Raw genomic sequence first — 24,185 nt, 5'->3', positions numbered from 1 at the left:
GGCGCAAACCATTACTTTGTCTATTTGGACAAAACAATAGCTGGGGTATTCCGAATCAGCTCCAGGGCCACTGAGCCAACATGGCAGCAGGAGGATCTCTGCACAATGTGGCACTGAGTCTAACCACTGGTGGAAAGGAGTCTGCACAGTCCAGTGGTGTCAAATCTGGTTTGATGCTGCCTGTCTGTCATCCTTACAGTCACTGTTCTGCCCTCGATGCAGTGGTGACCATGGGGGTGTGAAACCCTTGGCGGTAATTGCTCCTCACAAATGCTGACACTGGCCAGAGTGATTTTGGGGGAGGGGAGAATAAAAAGAAGGGATCACCTGCATCAGAACTTGCTATAAGTGAAGACCAGCAGCAATTTTGTGTGCTATGGTCACCACTGTACCTGTGCCCAGGCTGCCCGAGTACAGGGAAAGTGGGATGGCCATGTAAACAATGGTGGCTGGTTCCAAATCAGTATTGGTCCAACTATTTACACATCCCTAACATATGGCTGAGCTTCAGGACTTCACAACACCCCCTAACTTTGGGTAAGGGGTGGCAAGGCCCTACTAGGCATGTAGAGTTAATTTGTCTAAAAAGATCACTGCAAATTTCATTTACATTCATGTTATTGTATTATTATGGTGACTGCAGTGCCATTTTTTTTTAGTTTTCAAGAAATTGTTGTCTTTGTACATCACATAGAAATGAACTTTGTTCATTATTATTCCCATATAATTATTTTCCTGCTTTTTGAGAGGGAAGGAGCAGAGGTTGCCTCTAGAAAATGTTACCTGGCCATAAACTGTAGAAATCAATAATTAGTTGGATAAGCTCAAGGGACCTTTTGATGCCTGCCCCTTAAGAAATTGATAGCAACTGCTCATCTTAACACAACAAATTACTTTGGGTCTTAGTAGATCTTAAAAACAAAACAAAAAACAAAACAGTTTATGATACAAGTCCTGATGGTGCTCACAAGTCGCTTTTTGTACAGAGGTCTCTGTGCACCACATTGGAGGGTAGAAATGTTTGTTTTAACAAATTTAGCAACTTATGAAATCCCATGGCAATATTAATAAGTGCAAAGAGAAAGAGCAAGGACAAAGGAAGAGTAAAAACCATTCAAGAAACAGCATGAAAGCAGCAACAGATAATGACACTGAATTTTTGCCACAGTGTTGTTATATTTTTGATCTTTCTTAGTTTGTGTAATTAAGTTTATGTAAGTGTGAGTTAGGTTATAGTTAGTACTGTGTAGTAGTAATTAAAAGCACAGGCCAGCTTCATTGTTATGTATTACAAATGGCGTACTATCTCATGCCATTTTTGTTATCTCAGTATGGTAAATCCATTTCCCTTCATTTTTTATGTTGGACTATTAAAGCTGTTTGCACTCTCCTGATAGAAAGATATGAATACCTCTGCTTTCAAACTATGTGACATATGGCACAAAATAAAACATTATTGTAGCATGTTGTGCTTTTGAGGGTCACAATTTCATTGCAAGTCTCTCTGTGGCATGCCAACAAGAGAAATTAAAACTGAAATACAGAGATGGCCAAATGTTATATTACTGTCTTACTAAATCATATGTTTATTTAACGAACAATATTATAAGAATGAAAAATCTCTATCATCATATTTATATCTTTTGCGAATGCCTTACCTTAAGACAGAAAATCTCAATGACACCAAACACCATTGTCTCCCCCCGCTCTTTACTACATTTGCTGATGAAAGTAAGAATTCACTATGCACATTCTTTTGTAGCATATGATACTTATATTCATTTTTCAAAGAAAGAACTCTGTTGTGTAGCTTAGGTTTGAATTTTTAAAAATTGTTTTGGTAACAGATGTTGATAAAGGGAAATGTTCTCACCTAAAATGGCAGTTGGCACAAATGGATCTGTCATACATCATAAGCAGGTCAGTGCAGAAGCGGTAAAAAGAGAAAGAAATGTAAATGTCTGAGAAATGTTCAAAGTTTTCTGCCAGAAAGCCACAAATAAGCAAGTGGTTACAACATGCAGATTGCACTTAGCTCTTCTGGTAGTCTCTCTCCTCTCCCTCCCCCTTCCATCATTGCCAAAATATAGCAATGACAAGAATATTACTGCTAGCAAATTTAAAAAGTCTTTAAGGGTAATCTATTCTTGAACAGATTTTGAAAAATGTATGGACTAAAGCTCTAGAGGAGGGTATAGGTGTGTGCAAAGCTCCTATTTGGGTCTTAGAGGAAGGCAAAAAGGATCCCAATAATTCTTGTTATGACAATTCTCAATGGGTATGAGTATGTCTCCATGGGGGAAATATCACAGAATTTTTAGGAGGTAACTAGGAAAAAACAAGTAAAAAATTGGTTACCTGGATAGTAAGAATTAGGCACAGTTGTACTCAGTGTGTTTGTTTTCATTGTGAATGAAGAAGGTGATGATACAGCTGCAAAAACAAGGAAACTATTAAGTAGGACACGATAATAGCATTAGAAAACCATGGGACACCTTTATAATTGTCCTTATAAGATGAATATTACAGTACAGTAATTGATCAGGCAATTCAAATTCAGAAAAATGTATTTCATGGAGAAAAATAGCCAGACAAAAGATGACAACAGTCTTGGGGGACTACTCTTTTAAAGCACGAGGTGTTTGTTTTACTACGTCTCAGTAACTCTAGAAATGTTATGGTACATGATCACTGTACAATATTTTCCAACACCCGAATTGTTTTCTTTGCTGATGCATAAAAGCTAAATCTGCAACATACATTATTTTCAAGCAGGTGTTACTAAGCAGATTAGTTGGGGAGGAGGAACTCTGTAGTTGCTACTGAGCAATACTGAGCACTCTACATGAGATTACTGAGCAGAAAGGTGCAGAAACAAGCCCTCCTGTAATAGTTCCAATTGTAAAACGCAATGCTAGAAGAAGTGTTAGGCTAAAATGTTTACAATTTAGGTTGCAATCCAATCACTACATGTCGGTGAGTAAGCCCAAGAGAGTGTTACTTCTGAGTAGATAGGCACACTCATTGCTTTGTGTAGCCATAGGGAGCTGAGCCTCTACCACTAAACAGATAGGTTTTGGAGTCCTTGATAGCTTCATGGCCAACACTTAATGGCTCTCCAGTGGAACAAAATAGAACTTATATTGTGACCGCATTGGATTGGCTGTACAGTTTGAAGCTAGTAATAAATATGACAGCTGAGAATCAGCTGGGGAAGATCACTGTTCTCTGTTGCTAATCTGCTAGTACAGCTCTTAGAACTATTTGGGAGGAGATAGATCATGTGTGCACATTTTGATTTTCTTTCTTTGTTTCTGCACTACACCCTCCGGACATTCACCTTCCATGAGCCTTGCCTTGCAGGGTATGTGCCCCTCAAGCCCAAGGACATCTTACATGTCTATCAATGGGGAATTTGATTTCAGCTCAGTGATAGTCTGGGTAGAATTTGTTTGTGGACCCAGTTTTACAACTGGCTGTGAAAGAATGCTGGCCAAGGTCTCAGCCAAATGGCTGGAATGTTTCTTTGTTGAACACACTGCATAATTTACTAGCAATAAAGCTTATGTTCCAATTCTGGCCCACCCGTACATTCTACATGGGTACTAAATAATAATTCAAGTTATCTCCTTTCTATCTTTTTTAATACTTCTGAGAAATACTACCAATAGCCTAGGCACTGTTCTAATAACGGTAGAACAATTCAGAACTTGAAAGAGTAACTTTTTTGGATTATAGCTCTTTCCCTAATAGGTTGCTCAGGTATAAAACTATTTGGGCAACTCTGCACAAATGCCTAACACAAAGAAGTAACTTTTCAAACTTCTGCTTTGTATGCAATCTCTGGGGTTTTGATTTCAAAGACTCTAAAATCACAGGATGACCTCTGCCTGCCTGACATCTTGAAAGACTGCTTTCAGTCAGAGTAGACAATACCCAGCTAGATGGAAAAAGGGGGACAAGTCAGCTTTTTGGTTTCACTGTTCTAACTATTCTGAGAAGAAAGTTAATGTCATTCTATTGGATAGCAATAGCAAGGCATGGCATTTTAGCTTGTATAATTTTTATGCCTTCATCATAAAAAAATTAGTCTGGGTATGAGTCCAACACAATTATAAATTTCATGAATCCTCTTACAATAGGAGTTCTGAAATATGTCACCTGAAACTGTAATTGATGCTTATGGCTAACTAAATGGCTTCCTTCCAAACAAATTATTATTATTCTTTAAAAGATGGGCCAAATGAACATGGGGCAGACAGGCAGTAAGAAAACAATAAAGCTTTCAGTATTGTAAAAATAAATGAGGAGCTGCACCTCAACACCTGCTAGATTAATGTCTGCGGTTGCACATGAATTCAAGATAGAAAAGCAACATTATCTTTATTGAAGAACCTTGTCCTTTTTCCTGTTGTGAAATGCTGCACAGTGTGAGATTCTGGAGGCCATGGATGAGTCAACAACCTGCTTATGGAATTGACTGAGCAAGAAGCAGTATTTTAAGAACCACTTATGCTTCTCCTCCCCTTTTGCCCCACAGAAATAAAAAGTGATGGTTGCATCACTGTGCGTTTTAAAACTTACATCTTCCATTTAGATTGTGTGTGTCCATGAAAGAGAAAGCCTCATCACAGTTAGTGCCTTGTTCAGTGTAGCTTTTATCCATTGAGTTCACCATCACTGTCATCTCCTGCCGCGTACTGCTCAATGTCTCTTTCCGCTTTTTAGCCAATTTCCTTGAGGAATGAACATTAAGAAAAGGGAGATTATACTGCAGTCAACAAGAACAGAATTTATATTTTTTATCAGATGCATCTACACTGATAATGACAAGAAACAGCCATATTGAATCAATGCAGAAAATGTCATAATCCCTCATCTCTGTTTCTTTTAAAATTCATTAAAGAGAAAAATGGGCCCATGAAAAACATTTTAAAAGAATCACATTTACTTGTTCAGAAGCAGAAACAAAATGAAACCGAGCATTTGGGCACAGCTTCCTTTTAGGGCAGTGGTGCATAACCTGTAGCAGAGCACCCTGCAAAGCCTTAAGTGAGGCCCCCAAGTAGTATCCAGTCCCCCATCGATTAAAAATTTCCCTACTGATTTTCCAATTATTTCCTTGTTTACTCCTACAGAGATTCCCATTTAGTGAAAAAAGACCAATGAGCACGAGGACCTCTGAAAGAAGGGGCTGCCTTGATCATTCTGATGAAGAGGGAGAGATAGCGAGAAGCTTTTCCATTTCCTCCCAATGAGAAAAGGGGATCACTGGGAAGTGTGTGTGTGTGACTATGCAGGTGTGTGGTGTCCAAATGTTATGCATCCTCTTATAGAATCTTCAGAAATATTTCTTTCCATACCAGGAATATTTCTTTCCATACCAGAGAGGGACAGAATTAGACAACACCTCTGCTCATATATTGAAAAATATATAATGGATAACGCTTTAACAAGCCTAGAAAGTGACTACAAGTGTATGATGGGAAAAATATGCATGCGTATAGCTTCTTTTGAGACCTTTGTATTAACATCTGGAACTGAAAATGGAGACAGCAAACCCAAATCCAATTCCATCCCTGCCCACATTCACTGAACAGTTAAAAAGGACAGAGAGTATTGAAGAATAATTCAATTCTCCTACATATTAGTCTGTGACCTCCCCACCTTTTATAAAAGGTGGTCACTCTTACTTTGATGCTTGATACAGCTGAAAATAACAGTGTTATATTGTTCATACACTACAATCAGTATTTCAAAAATGACAGAAAAGAGCAAAAAAAATATGTGAGGGTCACTATGTGATTGACAAGCAAGCAATATGGTATCCAATTATTGTATGCTTAAAAGCAAATACTAAAAATGTTGGCATTTAAATTTGCTACTATTATTTTTCAAACAAATCAAAGCAATGTGTACTCACTAGCTTCTGTTTTTTAGATAATTGTCATTTATGCTTTTATAATGTTCTTATATTCACTTTTTCTTCTACCATCAAAAGTTTAGAATGTCTGATTTGAAGCCACCTAGAAGCTATTTTAGCCTTTCTAGAAAATACTGAACTATTTTTTTAAAGATTAGAAAACTGTATATAACAGGGCTGAATTTTTTACACTACTTCTTATCTGAACTCTGTTCAACTCTTGACTCAGGTCACAAGTAAAAAATGAATCTAACAGCTACATGCTAGTCTGGGTTGTCCATTTAAAGAGACCACCCCTGAAGTTACAGTGACTGACAGCCTGTCTAAGAAAAACGTTGGGCTGGGAACTAGCTGTAAGGGAAAATCCATGAAAAACCTGGTAATATGTAAGCAACTTCCACCTCTCCTTATTTCAGATTCTCCTCCAATCTACCTTTGATTCACCAGCTTAGAAATATGAGCAGGAAAATAAAACAAAACATGTTTATCAAGGTGCATTGATTATGTCTCACAATGTTTTAACAATGCCCAAAAGTAATCTAACCTTTCAATTATTTGGGACAATTATTATATTTGTTCTTGAATTTTTAGGGAAAGTCTCCTGAAATGAAAATGTTTGTATGCCTGTGCGCATTAATTTCAATAAGGTAGATCAAGATGCACCTCATATAAGACACATGGATATTAAGAAAAGTGGGCCAGTATGTATAATGGCAAAACCAATATTTGTTTCTTGGAATTTATTTATTTTTATTGAAATACTTTCAAGCCAGGGGTGGTTGAATTTGTGGATATAGAGGGCCAATCACATATATTTACTCTCTTTATCTGCTAATAAAATTAGCTATGCAACATATCCAGTGCTCCAGATTCTGAGATAAATGCTATATTTTCATTAGGATGTAAACTTTAGCATGAGAAGAAATTGTATTTTCACTAGGATATAAACTTTAGCATGAAATTACAAGCATAACAAGAACTATTTCAATACTTTCATACCAAAGTAGGTAACAAACCACAACAAATGAAAATATACATAGGGTCTAACAAGGACAGGTTGCTTACCTGTAACCGTGTTTCTTCGAGTGTACTCTGTGAATGCACACTAATGGAGAGACTGCGCCTGCGCAGGTTCCAACAGAAACTCTTCCCAAGCTAAAGTTTAAATTTTGGCGGTAGCCACGCCCCCCGTCCCCAGAGGGCATATAAGGCGGCCCTGGGCGTCCGCTCTCCAGTTCCTGCGCCGCCAAGGCAACGAGAAAGGAAGAGGGTTTGCCAGAGGGGAAGGAAGGGCGGGCTTGTGTGAATTCACAGAGTACACTTGAAGAAACACGGTTACAGGTAAGCAACCTGTCCTTTTTCTTCTTGTACTCTGTGAATGCACACTAATGGAGACTGGCACGCTTAGGTCCCGGATGGTGGGACAAGGCAAACCTTAACCACAAGTTGATGTCCAAACACATCTTTATTAAACATAAATAACATGGCCCGAAGGACCCATATAGTAACACAAGCATCATGCCGAGAAAGGAATTCGGCAGGACACCAAATAAACAATTTCCAGCTTGAGGAAAAATAAGTACTGTGCATCACCTCCGCAGAGGAGGAAGGAGAAGTACATAAGGCACAATAGTTCAGAAAACAGTGCAAACTAGAACATAGACATGGCACAACGAGATGGCCAAACACGGGGGCATCTGATAGAAAGAACCATGAGGGTGGGCCCCCAAGGGCGGAGTGGTAGGTAAGTATCGATAATAAACTCTTAGGACAAACAGGAGGACAGAACCGATCTAGCAAAGGCTGAGTCCTTTAAGGCTTTTTGGTCCATTCTATAGTGAGAGACAAAAGTAAGGGGGTTAGACCAGATCGCCGCCTTACAAATAGAGTCCAGCGGGATACCCCTTAAAAAGGCGGTTGATGTGGAAAGACCTCTCGTCGAACGTGGGCGAACGGACGGGGGAGGTGGACGTTTAGCCAGTTCGTAGGCAAGTTCAATAGCCTGAGCAATCCAGTGAGACAGTGTTTGCAAGGAAATAGGATTACCCAGCTTATCTGGGGCATGGGCTACAAAGAGTCTCTGAGTCTTACGAATGTCTTTGGTGCGGTCCCGGTAGAAGAGAAGAGCTCTACGAACGTCGAGGAGATGCATCCTTCGTTCCAGAGGGGACGAAGGGTTCGGAAAAAAAGGCAGGGAGGACAATGTCCTGGTTAAGGTGAAAAGCTGAGACCACCTTAGGGAGGAAGGTGATGTCCGGGCGAAGAACGGCTCGGTCGTGATGAAAGCGGAGATAAGGTTCATCAACCCTAAGGGCTGCCAGCTCCGAGGGTCTGCGAGCCGAAGTTATGGCCACCAGGAAAGCTACCTTCCAAGAAAGTAGACGCAGGTCGGTAGACGCTAGAGGCTCGAAAGGAGGAGAAGTCAGCTGGGAGAGCATGAGCTCGAGGTTCCAGCCCAGCGTGGGTGGCTGGGAGGGCGGACGGATGTTGTTGTACCCTTTTAAGAAGGTTTTCACAAGATGATCAGAGAATAAAGATGGTCTACCATGTTGTTGGAAACACCAGGAAAGAGCAGCCAGATAGGACTTCATAGAAGAGAGCGAAAGTTTTTGATCCACAAGAGTCATAAGAAAGTCCAATACTATCGGTACCGAGGTCGGAAAAACTGCGATGTCCCGAGACCGGAGAAAAGCACGGAAGCGGGAGATTTTATAAGTGTATGACCTTGTCGTAGCCGGCTTGTGAGCCGCCGGGAGGATCTCCTGCAGGCTTTGCGGGAGGGAGGCTAGGCGAGAATTCTCCAAGCAGTGAGATGTAGAGAGGGAAGATCCGGATGCAGGATCTGGCCGTTTTCCCTCGATAAGAGGTGTGGTAGAAGAGGTAGAGTGAGAAAGTTCATTCTGGAGAGGTGGAGAAGAGCCGGAAACCAAGGCTGTCGAGGCCAAGCTGGTGCTATTAGGATCGCCGACGTCGAAATCGACCGGAGTTTCTGGAGGACCTTCGGTATCAGGGGGAACGGCGGAAAGAGGTAGATCGGTTCCGACGACCAGTCCAGAAGGAAGGCGTCTCCCAGACAGCCCGGAAAGGAAGCCGGGGGAAGTATCGCGCCGTAACGAGGTAGTTGCGCATTCTGGGGAGAGGCAAAAAGTTCTAGAGTGGGGAATCCCCATTTTTGGAAGAGAGAGAGAAGAGTCTCGGGATCGAGCATCCACTCGTGGGAGGAACTCGTCATTCTGCTGAGGGCGTCCGCCAAATCGTTTTGGATCCCGGGAAGGTGGACTGCCAGGATCTGCACATTGCGGCTTATGCACCAGGACCACAGCTGAGAGGAAAGGAGCATGAGCTTCCTCGAACCCGTGCCACCCTGCTTGTTGATGTAGAAGACTGCCACTGTGTTGTCTGATTGAACGAGGACAGACTTCTGGGAGATCAGGCGGGAGAAGGCTTTCAGAGCTTTGAAGATGGCAAGAAGTTCGAGAAAGTTTATGTGATTGGCCCTTTCGGAGCGAGACCAAAGACCTTGTATGGTGAGACTGCCCAGGTGAGCTCCCCAGCCGTAATTGGAGGAGTCCGTGGTTACGGTGATCGAAGGAGGAGGTTGGTGAAACGGGAGTCCCCTGCAAACATTGGAGAGGGACTTCCACCAGCGGAGCGACCGACGAACATGGAGCGGGATGGAGAGAAACCTCGAGTTGAGGTGGTGGGATGGTTTGAAGACATCTATGAACCAACGCTGCAGAGTGCGAAGATGGAGCCTGGCAAACGGGGTCGTAAGGACTGTGGAGGCCATGTGACCCAGGAGTACTTGGATGGACCGGGCTCGAATCCTCCGGCTGGTTTCGCAGAGGGAGATTTGATGCCGGAGGGCGAGAAACCTGTCGAGCGGGAGGGAGACAGTTTGAGAGAGTGAGTTGAACAGGGCGCCGATGAAGCGGATCTTGTTCGACGGGACAAGGTGAGATTTGTCGAGATTCAACTGGAGACCGAGAGAGTCGAGAAGATTGAGGGTGACGTCGACGTGACGACGGAGGTGGACAGGGTCGGGTCCGACCAGAAGCCAGTCGTCCAGATATGGAAAGACTGTGATTCCTTGGAGCCTGAGGTGGGCAGCCACGACAGCGACGACTTTGGTGAAAACCCTTGGGGCTGTGACGAGGCCGAAGGGTAAAACGGTGAACTGGTAGGTTTGGTCGAGGACTTTGAAGCAAAGGAAGCGCCTGTGGCTTTTCCGGATCGCCACGTGGAAATAAGCGTCTCGTAAATCTATGGAGACAAAGTAGTCCCCTCGTTGAAGCATAGGGAGGATGGAAGCGATGGATACCATCCTGAATTTTGTAGGGCGTATGAACGTATTGAGCACGCGCAAGTCCAAAATGGGGCGGAGCCCCCCTCCCCTCTTCAGGACCGTGAAGTACCTGGAGAAAAAGTTTTGAGGGTCCTGTACCGATGGAGAAGGCCGAATAGCCCCTTTGGCAAGGAGGGTGTCGATTTCGGCGAGAATTTCCTGAGAGGGGTTGGATAGGAGGATTTGACCTGTGGGCGGGAGCTCTTCGAACTCCAAGGCATAACCGTCTCGAACAATTCAGAGAACCCAGGCATCCGAAGTAATAGACTCCCACTGATGGAAGAAAGGAGCCAGGCGATCTGAAAAGAGACCGTGAGGTTGATGTAGGAGAGGGGAGGGCTGAGGAGGAATGAGTCCTGCATCGGTACCGTAGGTATAGGCCCGAGAAGGAGAAAAGGCGTCAGGAGAGCCGCTGAGGCTGGCCAGAAGTGGGAGTAGTACGGCCGCGCTGCTTCTGAGGGTGAGTAGGCCTACGAGGTTGTTGGCGGTTCTGGTTATTTGAAACCGAGGGACGCCTGAAGGACTGGTGACGGTAAGGAGGCGGAAAATGGCGGAAGCGTTGGGGAAACCATTTGGTACGGTGAGTTTGAGGCTGGTCTCCACATTTGGAAGCTAGGACTTTAAAGTCATGGTGAGTCTTGAGCTTATCGTCGGTGCCGGAATTAAAGAGGCCCAAGGCGTCGAACGGAAGGTCTTCAATAACTTGTCTAGAAGAAGAAGATAGGCCCGACGACCTCAGCCAGGCGTGACGGCGGATGGCAATGGCATGGGCAATCATCTTACCGGCAGTGTCTCCTGTATGTTTTGCCATCTGAATTTGATGGTGGGCTAGGGAGTCAGCCTCCTGCTGAAGTGTAGATAGCACCGAACGGTCCTCGTCAGACAACTTTGAGAAGAAGGGCTGAGCTTTCTCCCAAAGGATTTGCTGATATGCACCCATACAGGCCCCATAGTTCGCCATTCTGCAAAGTAGAAGGGCCCCAGAATAGAGCTTCCGGCCCACCGCGTCAAACCTTTTACCCTCTCTATCCGCAGGGGTATTTGACTCACGACCGGAAGTCTGTGAAGCCTTAACGACCATAGAATTTGGGTCGGGATGGTGTTTTAGCCACTCTAAGGCGTCGTCATCGGTGCGGTACCAGGATTCGATGCGTTTTGAGGTAGGAGGGATCGAGGAAGGAGTTTTCCACGATGCCTGGATGACGTCCAGAAGGTAAGGTAAGAACGGAAGCAGTGTGGCCGGGGGGGCTTGGGCTTGGACCCGCTTGAAAACCGGATCAGACACCGCCTTAGAAGTTTGTTTGATCTCTAGACCTAGAGCATCGGCCATTCTCACCATCTGGTCCGAAAAGGCCCGAATATTGTCCGTGGGTGAGGGAGGATCCACCTCGTACGCATCGTGAGGAGGAGAGAGGTCGAGGCCGAGAGACACCACCGAGGCTGAGAGCGCGGAGTCAGGACGGTCGATATCGATCTCATCGTCCTCAGCCCCTTGGGGGGACTGAGGGGGAGATGAAAGCACAGTCTCTGGGGGAGGCAAAGCCTCAAGAGCAGGAGCCATCTGAGGCCGAGTTTCTTTGGAGGCCGAAGCTTGGGCGGCTCGAGCCAGGCGGGTGGTTTGTCTACCCCGTTCCGGTGTCGAGGTCGGGGGAAAAAGCTGCTGGCGTGACGGACGATGCACGGCAGCAGGTCGAGGCGACAGCACCCTGACCACTGTTTGGGTGGAGTGGTGGGGTGAGTCCTGAAGTTCGCCATCAGACAGAACCCGAGGGGAGGGTTGACGAGGCCGCTGTGCAGGGGCGATCGGAGAGGATCTCCTAGAAGAAGTCGCCGAAGAAGAAGGGATGTCCTTTTTAGACGAGGCAGAGGAAGAGGAGCGTTGAGTCGCTTTCTTCTTAGCAAGCGGCTGTTTAGAAGGAGCCCTCAGAGATTTCCCCGGCGTCGGAGGGACCATTGCCGAATCAGACTGGGTCCGACGAGCTTCCTCGTGGGCTCTCTTAAAGGCGATTTTCATCGTGGAGGTCGATGGAGGAGATCCAAGGTGGGATCGAATCGAAGACACGGAGGCCACCGAGCTCGACGTCGAGGAGGGACCAAGTCTGCCCGAGCGAGTCGACATGGTGACCGTGGTGACCGTGCACGGCGGTTTGACGGGCTTAGCTGATTTAGAGGCCCTAGACGCCCTCGACGAAACCGAAGAGGCTTTAGCAGCCGGTGCCGACATCGGTCTCAGACTCGGCGTCGACGACGCGCCCGACGTCGACGGAGTGGGCTCAGGAGCGAGTGACTTCTCGTAGAGCGCTGCTCTAAGTCTCGCGGCCCTATTTTTTCTTGCTTGAGCCGTTAGGGCTAGGCAAAAACGGCAGGTACCGACGACATGGGCCTCTCCCAGACAGAAGAGGCACTTGGCGTGGCCGTCGGAGTCAGGAATTTTAGCGGCACACTGAGTGCAGCGTTTGAAGCGAGTAGTAGACATGAGAATCCGAAGTGAACCTTGCGGCGGAAAAAAAGGAACTGGAGAGCGGACGCCCAGGGCCGCCTTATATGCCCTCTGGGGACGGGGGGGCGTGGCTACCGCCAAAATTTAAACTTTAGCTTGGGAAGAGTTTCCATTGGAACCTGCGCAGGCGCAGTCTCTCCATTAGTGTGCATTCACAGAGCACACGAAGAAAAATCAATGCTTTTCCTGCATTACAATGTCTTCATTCACTTTAGGCTTTCAAGTTAACAATTTTGTTGTGAACATTAATAGTTAGATTTAAATAATACTTGAATCCAGATTAAGATAAGCTCTCAATTATTTCAATGTGAAAAGCTAATAATTACATAAATCCAATTTATGTCAGTGGGAACTAAATGAAGCTATCGTAGTCTCAACACAACACCTTAAAACCTGCCCAAAGTCATGGGCCATAATTCATTGCTACCCCAGTCCCTGGTTTTTGCTCAGTCTTTGACATAATGGAACTGCAGCAACAGAACAACCTGGTGCAAAGTCCAAAAGCTGATTCACTAAAATATGTTAACATTTTTACGTGAAATATTTTTTCCCAATTTCCATTGCTCATACCCCTTGGCTATAGTTTAATTTCTCAGAGACTACCTTGGTATTGAAGGAATGCTAGCATCTTTCCTATGCCTACTCACTTGTTTTTCCCCACGTTACTGGTTTGTACCACATAGTCCCCACCTCCTACTAAGAGGGGGAAGCACCTTAGTGAGAAGACACAATGACTGATCATTATATTCTTTTTCTTTTATATTCTTTTTCTTTATATTCTCTTCTTTACTATGCAAACAGCAGGGGCAAAAGAAAAAGGTTGAGATGGTTCCTCACTATCATTCTGTAGTCAGCGCCACTCATTCAAACTTCCCTGCTAAATTGCCCAGAAAGGGTGAGAAATAGAGGAGGCAAGAACAGTGGTTGATTTCTTTTGTTAGCATGGTTCCCGTTCTCCCAAAACAGTATATTAGCAGAAAAAGAAGTATCACAGGAAATGTCTAGTGTTCTTGACTGGATGGTATACTCTTGTTTCTCTTTTCTGTTCTATGATGCAGGGAAAGGGAAAGGAAGGAGGCACTATTCACTGCCTACTGTGTGACCATTTTTTCTTTATACCAATTTTCTTTGATATAAAAGTGGCTGTTTTGCTACTGCCTATTTTATCTTCTAGTGTCATTTGAATGGGGCATATATTTTAGAAAAGTCCCTTTGTAGTCTTAGTATTCATTAAAAATGTCTAGACAAATTAGACAGTGAAATATTCAACCTGAAAACATACTTATGTCTGTGTTGTGTCTTATTTCATGCAGCCTTACATTATCTGCTCCCAACTCCATACTACCTCAAAGATTCCTGTCAAGCTAGAATCAAACAATTAAGACTGTTCCTAGACAAAAAATGTTTAAATGTAAACAAAAGAGGTTTGTAATAAAATGTCAGCACTCAATTTAAAAAACAACTAACGACTGTGATTAATGTAAAAGCATCACATTATTTAAAAAATTACCATGGCTAAAAGGATGATACGTAAGATGACATTTAATGATATCTTATGTATTGTATGTATACCCAAATTTTATTATCTACAATCTTCTACAATGATTTGAAAATGCAAACATACAGTTGCCCATAAAGTATTTGAACTTGCGCATATGATGTTGCCAGACTGAAAACAAATGGGATTGCTTCACAGAACAGGACAAAAACTTTGAAATTCAACAGAATATCAAAACCAGAATCCTAAAATTTGCTCAACTAGTTTTGCATGACACAAGAGGTTTTAGGTTACTGCTATTTTAACATCAGCACACCTTCACCTCTTAATGTCAAATAGCATAGGGATCTAGTTTGTATCTAGATATAGTAGAACCAACTGAAACCAATGTGAAATTTGTTATGACTAGGAATGTAAAGGCCATTTGTTAACTTTCTTATCATTGGTGACAAAGGATATCTTGGCACAATTGGCCCCATCAAAAAGATTGTCAACGCCCATAGGATTTTTTACTCATGTGGAACAGCAAAAAGACTAGCATTGTTGACTAGAAGCAGCAATTAAAAATGTGCACAAACTTACTGTACTTTGTGCAAAAAAATCTTTCTAAAATGAGGACACAAAAAGACCTAAAAACCATCAAAAATATGACAGAACTCCAATAATTTTGGCTCATGCACAGAAAACTTTTGAAACTGTAAGTGAACATTTATATCCCTAGTCATGACTAAAGATAGATGAATTTCACTCCTTTCAGGTTTTTTAAAAAAAATCTTTTCCTGTACTCAGCCTGTTACATATTGATTTTGAAAAAAAGTCTGAATGAATATGGCATACATAATTACGTAGATTTTTTCTAATACAGAACTTTTTGCATGCACTATTTTCAAGCAGCGTCTTCCTTCTTTGTATGTTTATTTGCTAACATCTTTTGTACATACCTTCCCTAATATACACATTTGTGTATACATTTATGTTCAGAAAACCACATCAGAAAATTCTCAAAAGTATCAATATTGACTTTTAAAAGTGCTACAAGTAGCATATTATTTTTGTGAAAAAATATTCCAGAGAATATCTTTTCCTAGCAGACATTTCTGATTTCAATAGGTATATTCTAACTGTTATGATTGAGCCTCATGGCTCTGTTACTGACAGACGTGGGCGTAAGACTCCTCGAGAGTCAGATACTCTCGAGGAGCGAGAGAGAAAAAGACTGCGAGACATATTTGCAGCACCATCTGACGAGGAGTCTTTCGAAGGGTTTACGGAGAGAATGGAGGAGGGGCTGGTTAGCTCAGAGGAGGATGAGATGGATTGGACTCGGGTAAGGGAGGAAGTGGGTGCCACTGGCCATGATGGGACAGAAGATGAATGGGGACCTTCAGGATTAGACCCATGGTTTAGCTGGAGGGATGGGACGGGATCCACAGCTGGAGATGCTGTTGGGCGTAGTCAGAGGTGTTCCAGCTCTGACGAGGAAAGTGATGAGGAAACGCCCGGGTTAAGGAGGACAGCTGACAGTGATGAAGATTTGTAACTGGCATAAAATGGGGCTTGAGAGCAATTGCAAATTGCGTTGGGCAAGGTAATCTGGGCAAACGCTTGGGATCCGTGTGTGTGTGGGACGCTTCCCTGAAGACTTGTGTGCTTTCCTGTGCTGTGACGTAAGTTGTTTGGAATCCAGGGTCAGACGGCGGGAGGGATTGTGTGGGCATTTGTTTGTGCAAACCTGTGCTTACTCTTATTAGCTTGACCTTCCGTCGTCTTCTTGACGGACGCCATCTCCTGCTTTGAGAACTCGGACTGAACTGACCACGGCTTGTCTTCCCCCCTTCTTGGACTTGGAAAAACTACAAACGTCTGCTTCTGGCTTTGATCTACGGAACGGAACTGGTCTACTCAACTGCTACAATCCTTGGCTGATTTACTCGTGTTGGAGATCCTGTCTGCTGTGTGTGTGGGGGAGCGACGCAAGTTACTCTAAGCACAGTGTTGGCAGCAGAGAGGAATCTGCTGCCAATTAGTTGCATTCTTTGTATCTTTTGTTCCTTGGCTTTCGTTTCGTTTATACCCAGGCTGAAGCAAGCAGTTTGTTTTTACCCGGATTAAACTCCGGTTTAATCCGGTTTATCTTTTGAACATTTACTTTTGCCCCTTTTTGCTCCTAAAGGCAAAAACTGCCTGGCCCTTGTGTTTTACGGGCATTTTTGAGTTCTGTAATCTAATAAACTCTGTTACTTTGAATCTTGTGGCGTTCTGTCCTTGACAGATTGCCCAACGCCATTAAAAAGTTTATTGCAGCAATAAACCCGTCAGGAAGACGATGGATGAGTTAAGGGCCAAAGTAGACCAATTGCAAACGGCTTTTACCGTTATCCAAACAGCTCAGGCTGTGAAAGGACATGTTTTGACTCCTGAACGCTTTGACGGAACCAGGTGCAAGTTGCCAACCTTTTTGGCACAAGTGGAGCTTTATTTTTCTCAGCTCAGTGCTCATGCTTTTCCTACAGACACTAGCAAGGTGGCCTTTATTTTGAGTTTGTTGACCGGTCCCGCAGGACAATGGGCCACTAATTTAATTTTGGGAAATGACCCAGTCAAGGACAATTTGAATAATTTCAAAAAGTTGTTAACTGATACTTTTGGGGATCCTCTCCGCACGGAGAACGCTGGGTGGGCTCTGTATCGGTTGAAACAGGGAAAGGGGACTGTTTTGGATTACTTAAATAAGTTTAACCTGTATCGCCACCAGCTGGATTGGGGGGAAAATGCATTCATGCTTTTATTTACTGCCGGGTTAAGTGATATGCTCCAGGATGAATTAGCACGCTTGGAGCCGGCTGAAAGCTGGGACGCCTTAGTAGCTAAGGTGCTGCGTTTAGACGCAAGGTTCGAGGCTCGTAAACACTCAAAAGCAATGTGTGCGCCACCCATGCATGTAACCAGGGCACCTGTGGTGATGGGGGAAGAGCCCATGGAGCTTGGGGTCTTTAAAAAGCTGTCTACAGAGGAAAAGAGCCGTAGGAGGCAGCTGGGCTTGTGTTTGTACTGTGGGAATGCTGGGCATTTTGCCAAAAATTGTAATGTGAAACCTTCCCAGCTTTCGGGAAAAGGCCAGCCCTAGTGCGACGTGAGTCCAACGCACTAGGGCTCCTCAAGCAGTCAACTGAGGGGAGGAAGCATGTTTTCGTACCCATTACATTATCTGTTGGGGGAAGGGAACTTGTTTCTACTTTGGCACTGCTGGACTCAGGGGCTACGGTCTCCTATGTAGATATTGAGTTTGCTAAGAAGCATGGCATTCCTAGAGTGCGCAAGGCATGCGACGTGTGGGTGGAAGGAGCAGATGGGAGACTGCTGGAGACTGGGGTGGTTAACCATGAAACCTCAGCAGTAACGTGGGAGGTGCAGGGAGTAACGGGAACGTTTGTGTGGGATATTACGAGCTTGCCTAGATATGATGTGATCCTGGGGATGGATTGGCTAGCTGTAGTAAACCCACAAGTAGATTGGGCAACACGTAAAGTGATCTTAAAGAGGCAGGATTGTTGCACTCTAAATGTTACTCATTCTGATATGGAGGGAGTGCCTGCCGAGTATGGGGAGTTCTCTGATGTATTTTGTAAAAGAGAAGCGGACAAATTACCACCGCACAGGCCATATGATTGCGCCATCAAGTTGGCAGAAGGTGCGAAACTGCCAGCAGGGAGGCTGTATGCCTTGACTGTACCGGAAAGGCAAGCTTTGCGGGAGTTTCTAGATGAAAATTTAGCCAAGGGGTTTATTCGCCCATCTAGTTCTCCAACTGCGGCACCGGTATTCTTTGTAGCCAAAAAGACTGGGGAACTTAGGTTGGTCTGCGATTATCGGATCCTAAACAAATACACCATTCGGGATAGGTACCCGCTGCCTTTAATCTCGGAACTGTTATCAAGGGTGCAAGGGGCTAAGGTCTTTACCAAGCTTGACCTGCGGGGGGCCTATAACTTAATCCGTATACGGGAAGGGGATGAATGGAAGACGGCATTTAACACGTGTTTCGGATGCCACGAGTTCCGAGTCATGCCTTTTGGGCTTTGTAATGCTCCTGCGGTATTCCAGAGGTTCATGAACGATGTGTTCAGGGACCTAATTGACCAATTTTTAGTGATTTATTTGGATGATATCTTGATTTTTTCTAAGGACGAGAAAGAACATCGTCAACATGTCAAGCAGGTTCTGCACCGACTGCGGGCTAATGGGCTTTTCGCCAAGGCTTCCAAGTGCGTCTTTCATGTGCCTGAAGTGGAGTTCCTAGGTCATGTAGTGTCAGGTAGGGAACTTAAAATGGACCCACATAAGGTTGACGCCGTCAACTCATGGCAGGAGCTGAAGACTAAGAAGGATGTACAAAGGTTCTTGGGTTTCGCTAATTACTACCGGGAGTTTATTCCGAATTTTGCAAAGCTCACGGTACCTTTGACGCAGCTTCTGCGCAAGAAACAGCCATTTGTGTGGGGGCGGGAAGCTCACGAGGCGTTTCTACAACTAAAGTCTAGTTTTCAATCGGACAACATACTAACCCATCCTGATGTTGACAGACCGTTCGTGGTAGAAGCGGACGCTTCTAGCTACGCGTTGGGGGCTGTATTGTCTCAGAAGGATTCCTCAGGGACCTTGCGTCCCTGTGGATTTTACTCGCGGCAACTAACACCCTTCGAGCAGAACTATACCATATGGGAGAAGGAGTTGTTGGCGATTAAGGTGGCGTTTGAGGTGTGGCGGCACTGGCTTGAAGGGGCACGGCACCAGATCGTGGTCAGATCTGATCACAAGAACTTAGAGCACTTGCAAACAGCAAAGAAGTTAAACCAGCGTCAAATCCGCTGGGCTTTGTTTTTCTCCAGGTTTAACTTCAAGGTGCAGTTCGTGGAGGGGAAGGCAAACTTGCGGGCCGATGCTTTATCCCGCAAGCCGGAATTTAAGACCAATGAGCAGGTAGTATGTCAGACCATCTTGCCTACTGCCTCTCTGTGTGTTGTAGATAATGAGCTTGGGTTACATGACCAGATCCTTGAGGCTCAGAAGGATGATGTGTGGACTCAGGAGCAACTGATGCTGCTCTCTGCAGGTAACCGTACCATACTGCCGCATCTCCAGGATCAAGACGGGGTATTGGTGCGTAGGGGGCAGGTTTACGTACCAGTAGGGACCCTCAGGTTGGAGGTGATTAGAGCCCACCATGACGAACCCATGGCTGGGCACTTTGGCAGGTTCAAGACCGTACAGCTTATCACCAGGAGCTACTGGTGGCCAAAGATGCGGCAAGACATTCTGCGCTTTTGTGACAGCTGCGCCGTTTGTCAGCAGAGTAAGACGCCTGTTGGGCGCCCTAGAGGGTTGTTATCGTCTTTACCTGTTCCGGAGAGGCCATGGCAAATCATTTCCATGGATTTTATTTCAGATTTGCCTAAGTCTGGGGGTTATACTTGTATTTGGGTGGTGGTGGATTTATTTAGTAAACTGGCTCATTTTATTCCTTGTTCAACCATTCCGGCGGCCCCTACGTTGGCCTTACTATTTACAAAGCACATCTATCGTTTGCACGGAGCACCCGAGGTGATTATTTCAGATAGGGCTCCGCAATTTGTGTCACGCTTTTGGAAACACTTCCATGAGTGTTTGGGGACTAAGTTAAACGTGTCTTCAGCTTTCCATCCGCAAACGGATGGACAGTCGGAACGGGTTAATGGGCTCTTAGAGCAGTATCTGCGTTGTTTTTGTTTAGATCAACCCACGGCTTGGGTAAAGTGGTTACCGGTGGCGGAATTTGCTTACAACAATGCGGTGCACACGTCTAGTCAGCATACGCCATTTGAGCTAACTTATGGTTTTCACCCACGGGGAGGTGTGGCGCCGTCGACCAATGTGGTCTCTTCGGACCCTGTGTACCGCTCTTCGGAAATGGCTGCATTGCATGATGTTGCCCGTCGCTTACTGTTGGAAGCTAAGGCAACGCAGAAGACTCAGGCTGACCGCCACAGGCAGGCAGGGGAGGAGTTGGAAGAAGGGGATTTGGTGTGGTTATCTTCCAAACATATTAAACAGGCTGGGGGAAAGTTTGCGCCTCGGTATTTGGGTCCCTTTCCTATCGTTAAAAAGATTTCTTCTGTTGCGTTTCGTTTGCGTTTACCGTCTAGTTTAAAGGTCCATCCAGTCTTTCATCGTTCGCTGTTGAAACTTGATACCTCTAGTCGTCGTGGTGCTATAGCGGAGGGTATCACTGCCACTTCTCCGCCATCGGGGGAGGAGGCCTTTGTGAGAGGGGATAGTGTTATGATTGAGCCTCATGGCTCTGTTACTGACAGACGTGGGCGTAAGACTCCTCGAGAGTCAGATACTCTCGAGGAGCGAGAGAGAAAAAGACTGCGAGACATATTTGCAGCACCATCTGACGAGGAGTCTTTCGAAGGGTTTACGGAGAGAATGGAGGAGGGGCTGGTTAGCTCAGAGGAGGATGAGATGGATTGGACTCGGGTAAGGGAGGAAGTGGGTGCCACTGGCCATGATGGGACAGAAGATGAATGGGGACCTTCAGGATTAGACCCATGGTTTAGCTGGAGGGATGGGACGGGATCCACAGCTGGAGATGCTGTTGGGCGTAGTCAGAGGTGTTCCAGCTCTGACGAGGAAAGTGATGAGGAAACGCCCGGGTTAAGGAGGACAGCTGACAGTGATGAAGATTTGTAACTGGCATAAAATGGGGCTTGAGAGCAATTGCAAATTGCGTTGGGCAAGGTAATCTGGGCAAACGCTTGGGATCCGTGTGTGTGTGGGACGCTTCCCTGAAGACTTGTGTGCTTTCCTGTGCTGTGACGTAAGTTGTTTGGAATCCAGGGTCAGACGGCGGGAGGGATTGTGTGGGCATTTGTTTGTGCAAACCTGTGCTTACTCTTATTAGCTTGACCTTCCGTCGTCTTCTTGACGGACGCCATCTCCTGCTTTGAGAACTCGGACTGAACTGACCACGGCTTGTCTTCCCCCCTTCTTGGACTTGGAAAAACTACAAACGTCTGCTTCTGGCTTTGATCTACGGAACGGAACTGGTCTACTCAACTGCTACAATCCTTGGCTGATTTACTCGTGTTGGAGATCCTGTCTGCTGTGTGTGTGGGGGAGCGACGCAAGTTACTCTAAGCACAGTGTTGGCAGCAGAGAGGAATCTGCTGCCAATTAGTTGCATTCTTTGTATCTTTTGTTCCTTGGCTTTCGTTTCGTTTATACCCAGGCTGAAGCAAGCAGTTTGTTTTTACCCGGATTAAACTCCGGTTTAATCCGGTTTATCTTTTGAACATTTACTTTTGCCCCTTTTTGCTCCTAAAGGCAAAAACTGCCTGGCCCTTGTGTTTTACGGGCATTTTTGAGTTCTGTAATCTAATAAACTCTGTTACTTTGAATCTTGTGGCGTTCTGTCCTTGACACTAACTGTGACAAAATATGGAACTGGCATGTGTTTCAAAAGGTTTTGGTATGTCATAAATTCATTTTACTCATTTGTCTACACAGAAGTGAAGCTGAAGGAATAAGGTAGGGTGTATAATTGGAGGAACTCTGAAAATCAATTCACTTGATTAGAAAATCTAAGTGGCAGTCAGTATGCAATTGTATGTACGTGTTTGAGTACATCTACACTGTAGAATTAATGCCGTTTTATACTACTTAAATCACAGTGGCTCAATGCTATGAAATTATAAGAGCTGTAGTTTTACAAGATTATTAGCTTTTTCCAACAAAGAGTGCTGGTGCTTCACTGAACTCCGTATCTCAAGGTTCCATAGCACTGAGCCATGGCAGTTAAAGTGGTGCCAAACTCCATTAATTCTACAGTGGGGCACAAGCCTTTATGTGGCTTATACGTATACTTCACCCATGTCCAGGTAATTGTTTATATGGAGTTATATACGGTCAACTATTCAAAAACTTGTATTAAAAGTGAAATACTAAATCAGCTCTTTATACTCCAGTGTCACAGATCCATCCTATTGTCAACTCCAGCATTTACATGCCCAAAGTACAAACTATGTTACTATTTCAAAAGATTTCAGTACACTGAACTTATGCATGACTTGAAATAAATAAATGAGGAAGACACCTCTGCACAACATAGAAAACTGCAAAGGCTCAAAGAATTGCCAGCTCACATGTAGTACTGCTTATGTGACCTAGTCAGTCTATTTTTTTTCCTATGATGCTAGAAATGGGAATCTTTTTCAAACTACAGGCTGAATTCAAATTTGGGTAAGGGTCCAGAGTTGCATTCCAGTAGATGCCTATATAAGGGGAAAGGTTGAGGGCAAAGCAAAGTGAAAAGGAGCACATGTAACCTTTTACCTATTAGGGGATTCCCCAACAAAATATACAAAGCAGAGATCAACTTAAGTGTGTATATTATGTGGTAATCTTCTAAAGCTTCAAAACAGACTTCAGTTTCATGTACCGCTTTTCTAGACCTCAAACCACAGACTAGTTCCATGTATCAACTTCCCACCCTTTAGCAAGCCATTTTTCTCATTTTATCTCCAGATGCAACAAAAGAAGCACATGGGATAGATGGAAAATCGCCATGAGGCATATTTGACCTGTGAGTTGTAAGATTCTCATCCCTTCTATAAAAGTTACAGTGAGAAAGACATGCATGTGATTCTCATATGAGATGGAAATAGAAAGATACATTACTCTTTCTATATATGGACTGTCATCTTACTATTACTAGAGAAACTGAAGATTGTCCTGTTGCTTTAAAATTTTATTCCAATGGTTGGGGAATTTTTTTCCCTTCCACCTCTTTTCCACCTCTCATAATATCAAAGAAGTATAGTAAAGACTGAATAAACAGGCAACATGGAGGGGCTTGCTCAGGGGGTAGCTGTGTGTGATATATAGCAACAGACAACATAGACATGAAAGGTTTTTACAGGATCTATTTTATGACACGTTCTGAAATTCTCATCTTGAGACTAATTACCATTTTAGAAGAAAAAAAGACTAATGATTAAAGAGTCCACCTCCTTATTCAGTCAAGCTGTCAATTGTGTGCAGAGGCTGAAACACATAAGGGAGGTGTGCGCTGTAGGCTTCCATCTTTCCTTTGCTTTTATGAAGCTAAGTAGGAGGCCTTTTAAAACTAATGCAAATATTTTTGAGATGTCCTCCTGTAATACACGAAAGCCATCTCTGTGAAATAGCCACCTTTGATCCACGCAGTAACTCAAGAAGCCTTTTAATTCTATGCTGTGATAACGTTTCAGAGCGAGAGGTTATATCCATACCTCTAGTTGGCCCCATGCTTTGCAGCCAATGCTTTGATTTTATGTTAATATATAAAACCCGAGCAGTTATGAATAGGTATTTTTAGTTTATTTCAATAAAATTGTTTCTTCTTTTTTTCTACATAAACTTTTAACTACAAATGTACATCATTTGTCTTGAGACAATGAACTAGCTATAGTGTTCTTTGCCTCTGTAATGTGTATGCTCAGACATTCAGTTGTAATTCATGCCAAAATATACTTTCAACACAAAGAAAAATAATATTCATTGGAGAGAGAATAATTACACTTTTGTGTAACTACAAAAAGTAAGTTCCTAGATTTCCCGTCCTTGAAAGGCAAAAGTCGTTATGCTCCCAATTGCTAGGCTTCATTGAGTGGATTATTCCTATTTATGAAGATGATGAAGACAATGAAGACAATGACTTAATTTGATTTGCTCTTTCAAGACATACACAGAGGCAAGAATGTACATATTTACAGAAAACACAGAAGGCGACAAATCTTGAACAAACCGGCTATCCAAAGTAATGCACTTATTTCATTATGGATCAATTCTGAAATGGTGCATCAAAACTCACAGAGGAATTTTTAGACATATGGATTTG

At 44.1% G+C, this 24,185-nt stretch overlaps 1 protein-coding gene and 1 long non-coding RNA gene across 21 annotated transcripts in view; one reads left to right on the top strand and one right to left on the bottom strand.

Annotated features, from left to right (window-relative positions):
- Positions 1-24,185, bottom strand: part of ptprm (protein tyrosine phosphatase receptor type M) — a 541,643-nt gene that overhangs the window by 111,744 nt on the left and 405,714 nt on the right. For 16 of the 20 annotated variants that reach the window (XM_062980499.1, XM_062980500.1, XM_062980504.1 and 13 more), the window contains 3 exons: positions 4,585-4,736; positions 2,359-2,433; positions 1,874-1,900 (listed from right to left, as the gene is read on the bottom strand). In XM_062980499.1, coding sequence (XP_062836569.1) covers positions 1,874-1,900; positions 2,359-2,433; positions 4,585-4,736 — 254 coding nt within the window. The remainder of the gene's footprint in view (positions 1-1,873; positions 1,901-2,358; positions 2,434-4,584; positions 4,737-24,185) is intronic. The other 4 variants (XM_062980503.1, XM_062980513.1, XM_062980511.1 and 1 more) reach the window with 1 other exon arrangement.
- The window catches only part of LOC134298911 (uncharacterized), a 30,033-nt gene that overhangs the window by 913 nt on the left and 4,935 nt on the right, over positions 1-24,185 (top strand). Inside the window, exon 2 of the long non-coding RNA XR_010006032.1 lies at positions 22,832-22,889. This is a non-coding gene — a long non-coding RNA (uncharacterized LOC134298911). The remainder of the gene's footprint in view (positions 1-22,831; positions 22,890-24,185) is intronic.

Source organism: Anolis carolinensis, chromosome 4 (assembly GCF_035594765.1).
Source record: "Anolis carolinensis isolate JA03-04 chromosome 4, rAnoCar3.1.pri, whole genome shotgun sequence".
Taxonomy (NCBI): Eukaryota; Metazoa; Chordata; class Lepidosauria; order Squamata; family Dactyloidae; genus Anolis; species Anolis carolinensis.
The sequence above is the reverse complement of the archived record's forward strand: the minus strand, read 5'-3'. Positions and strand labels throughout refer to the sequence as shown.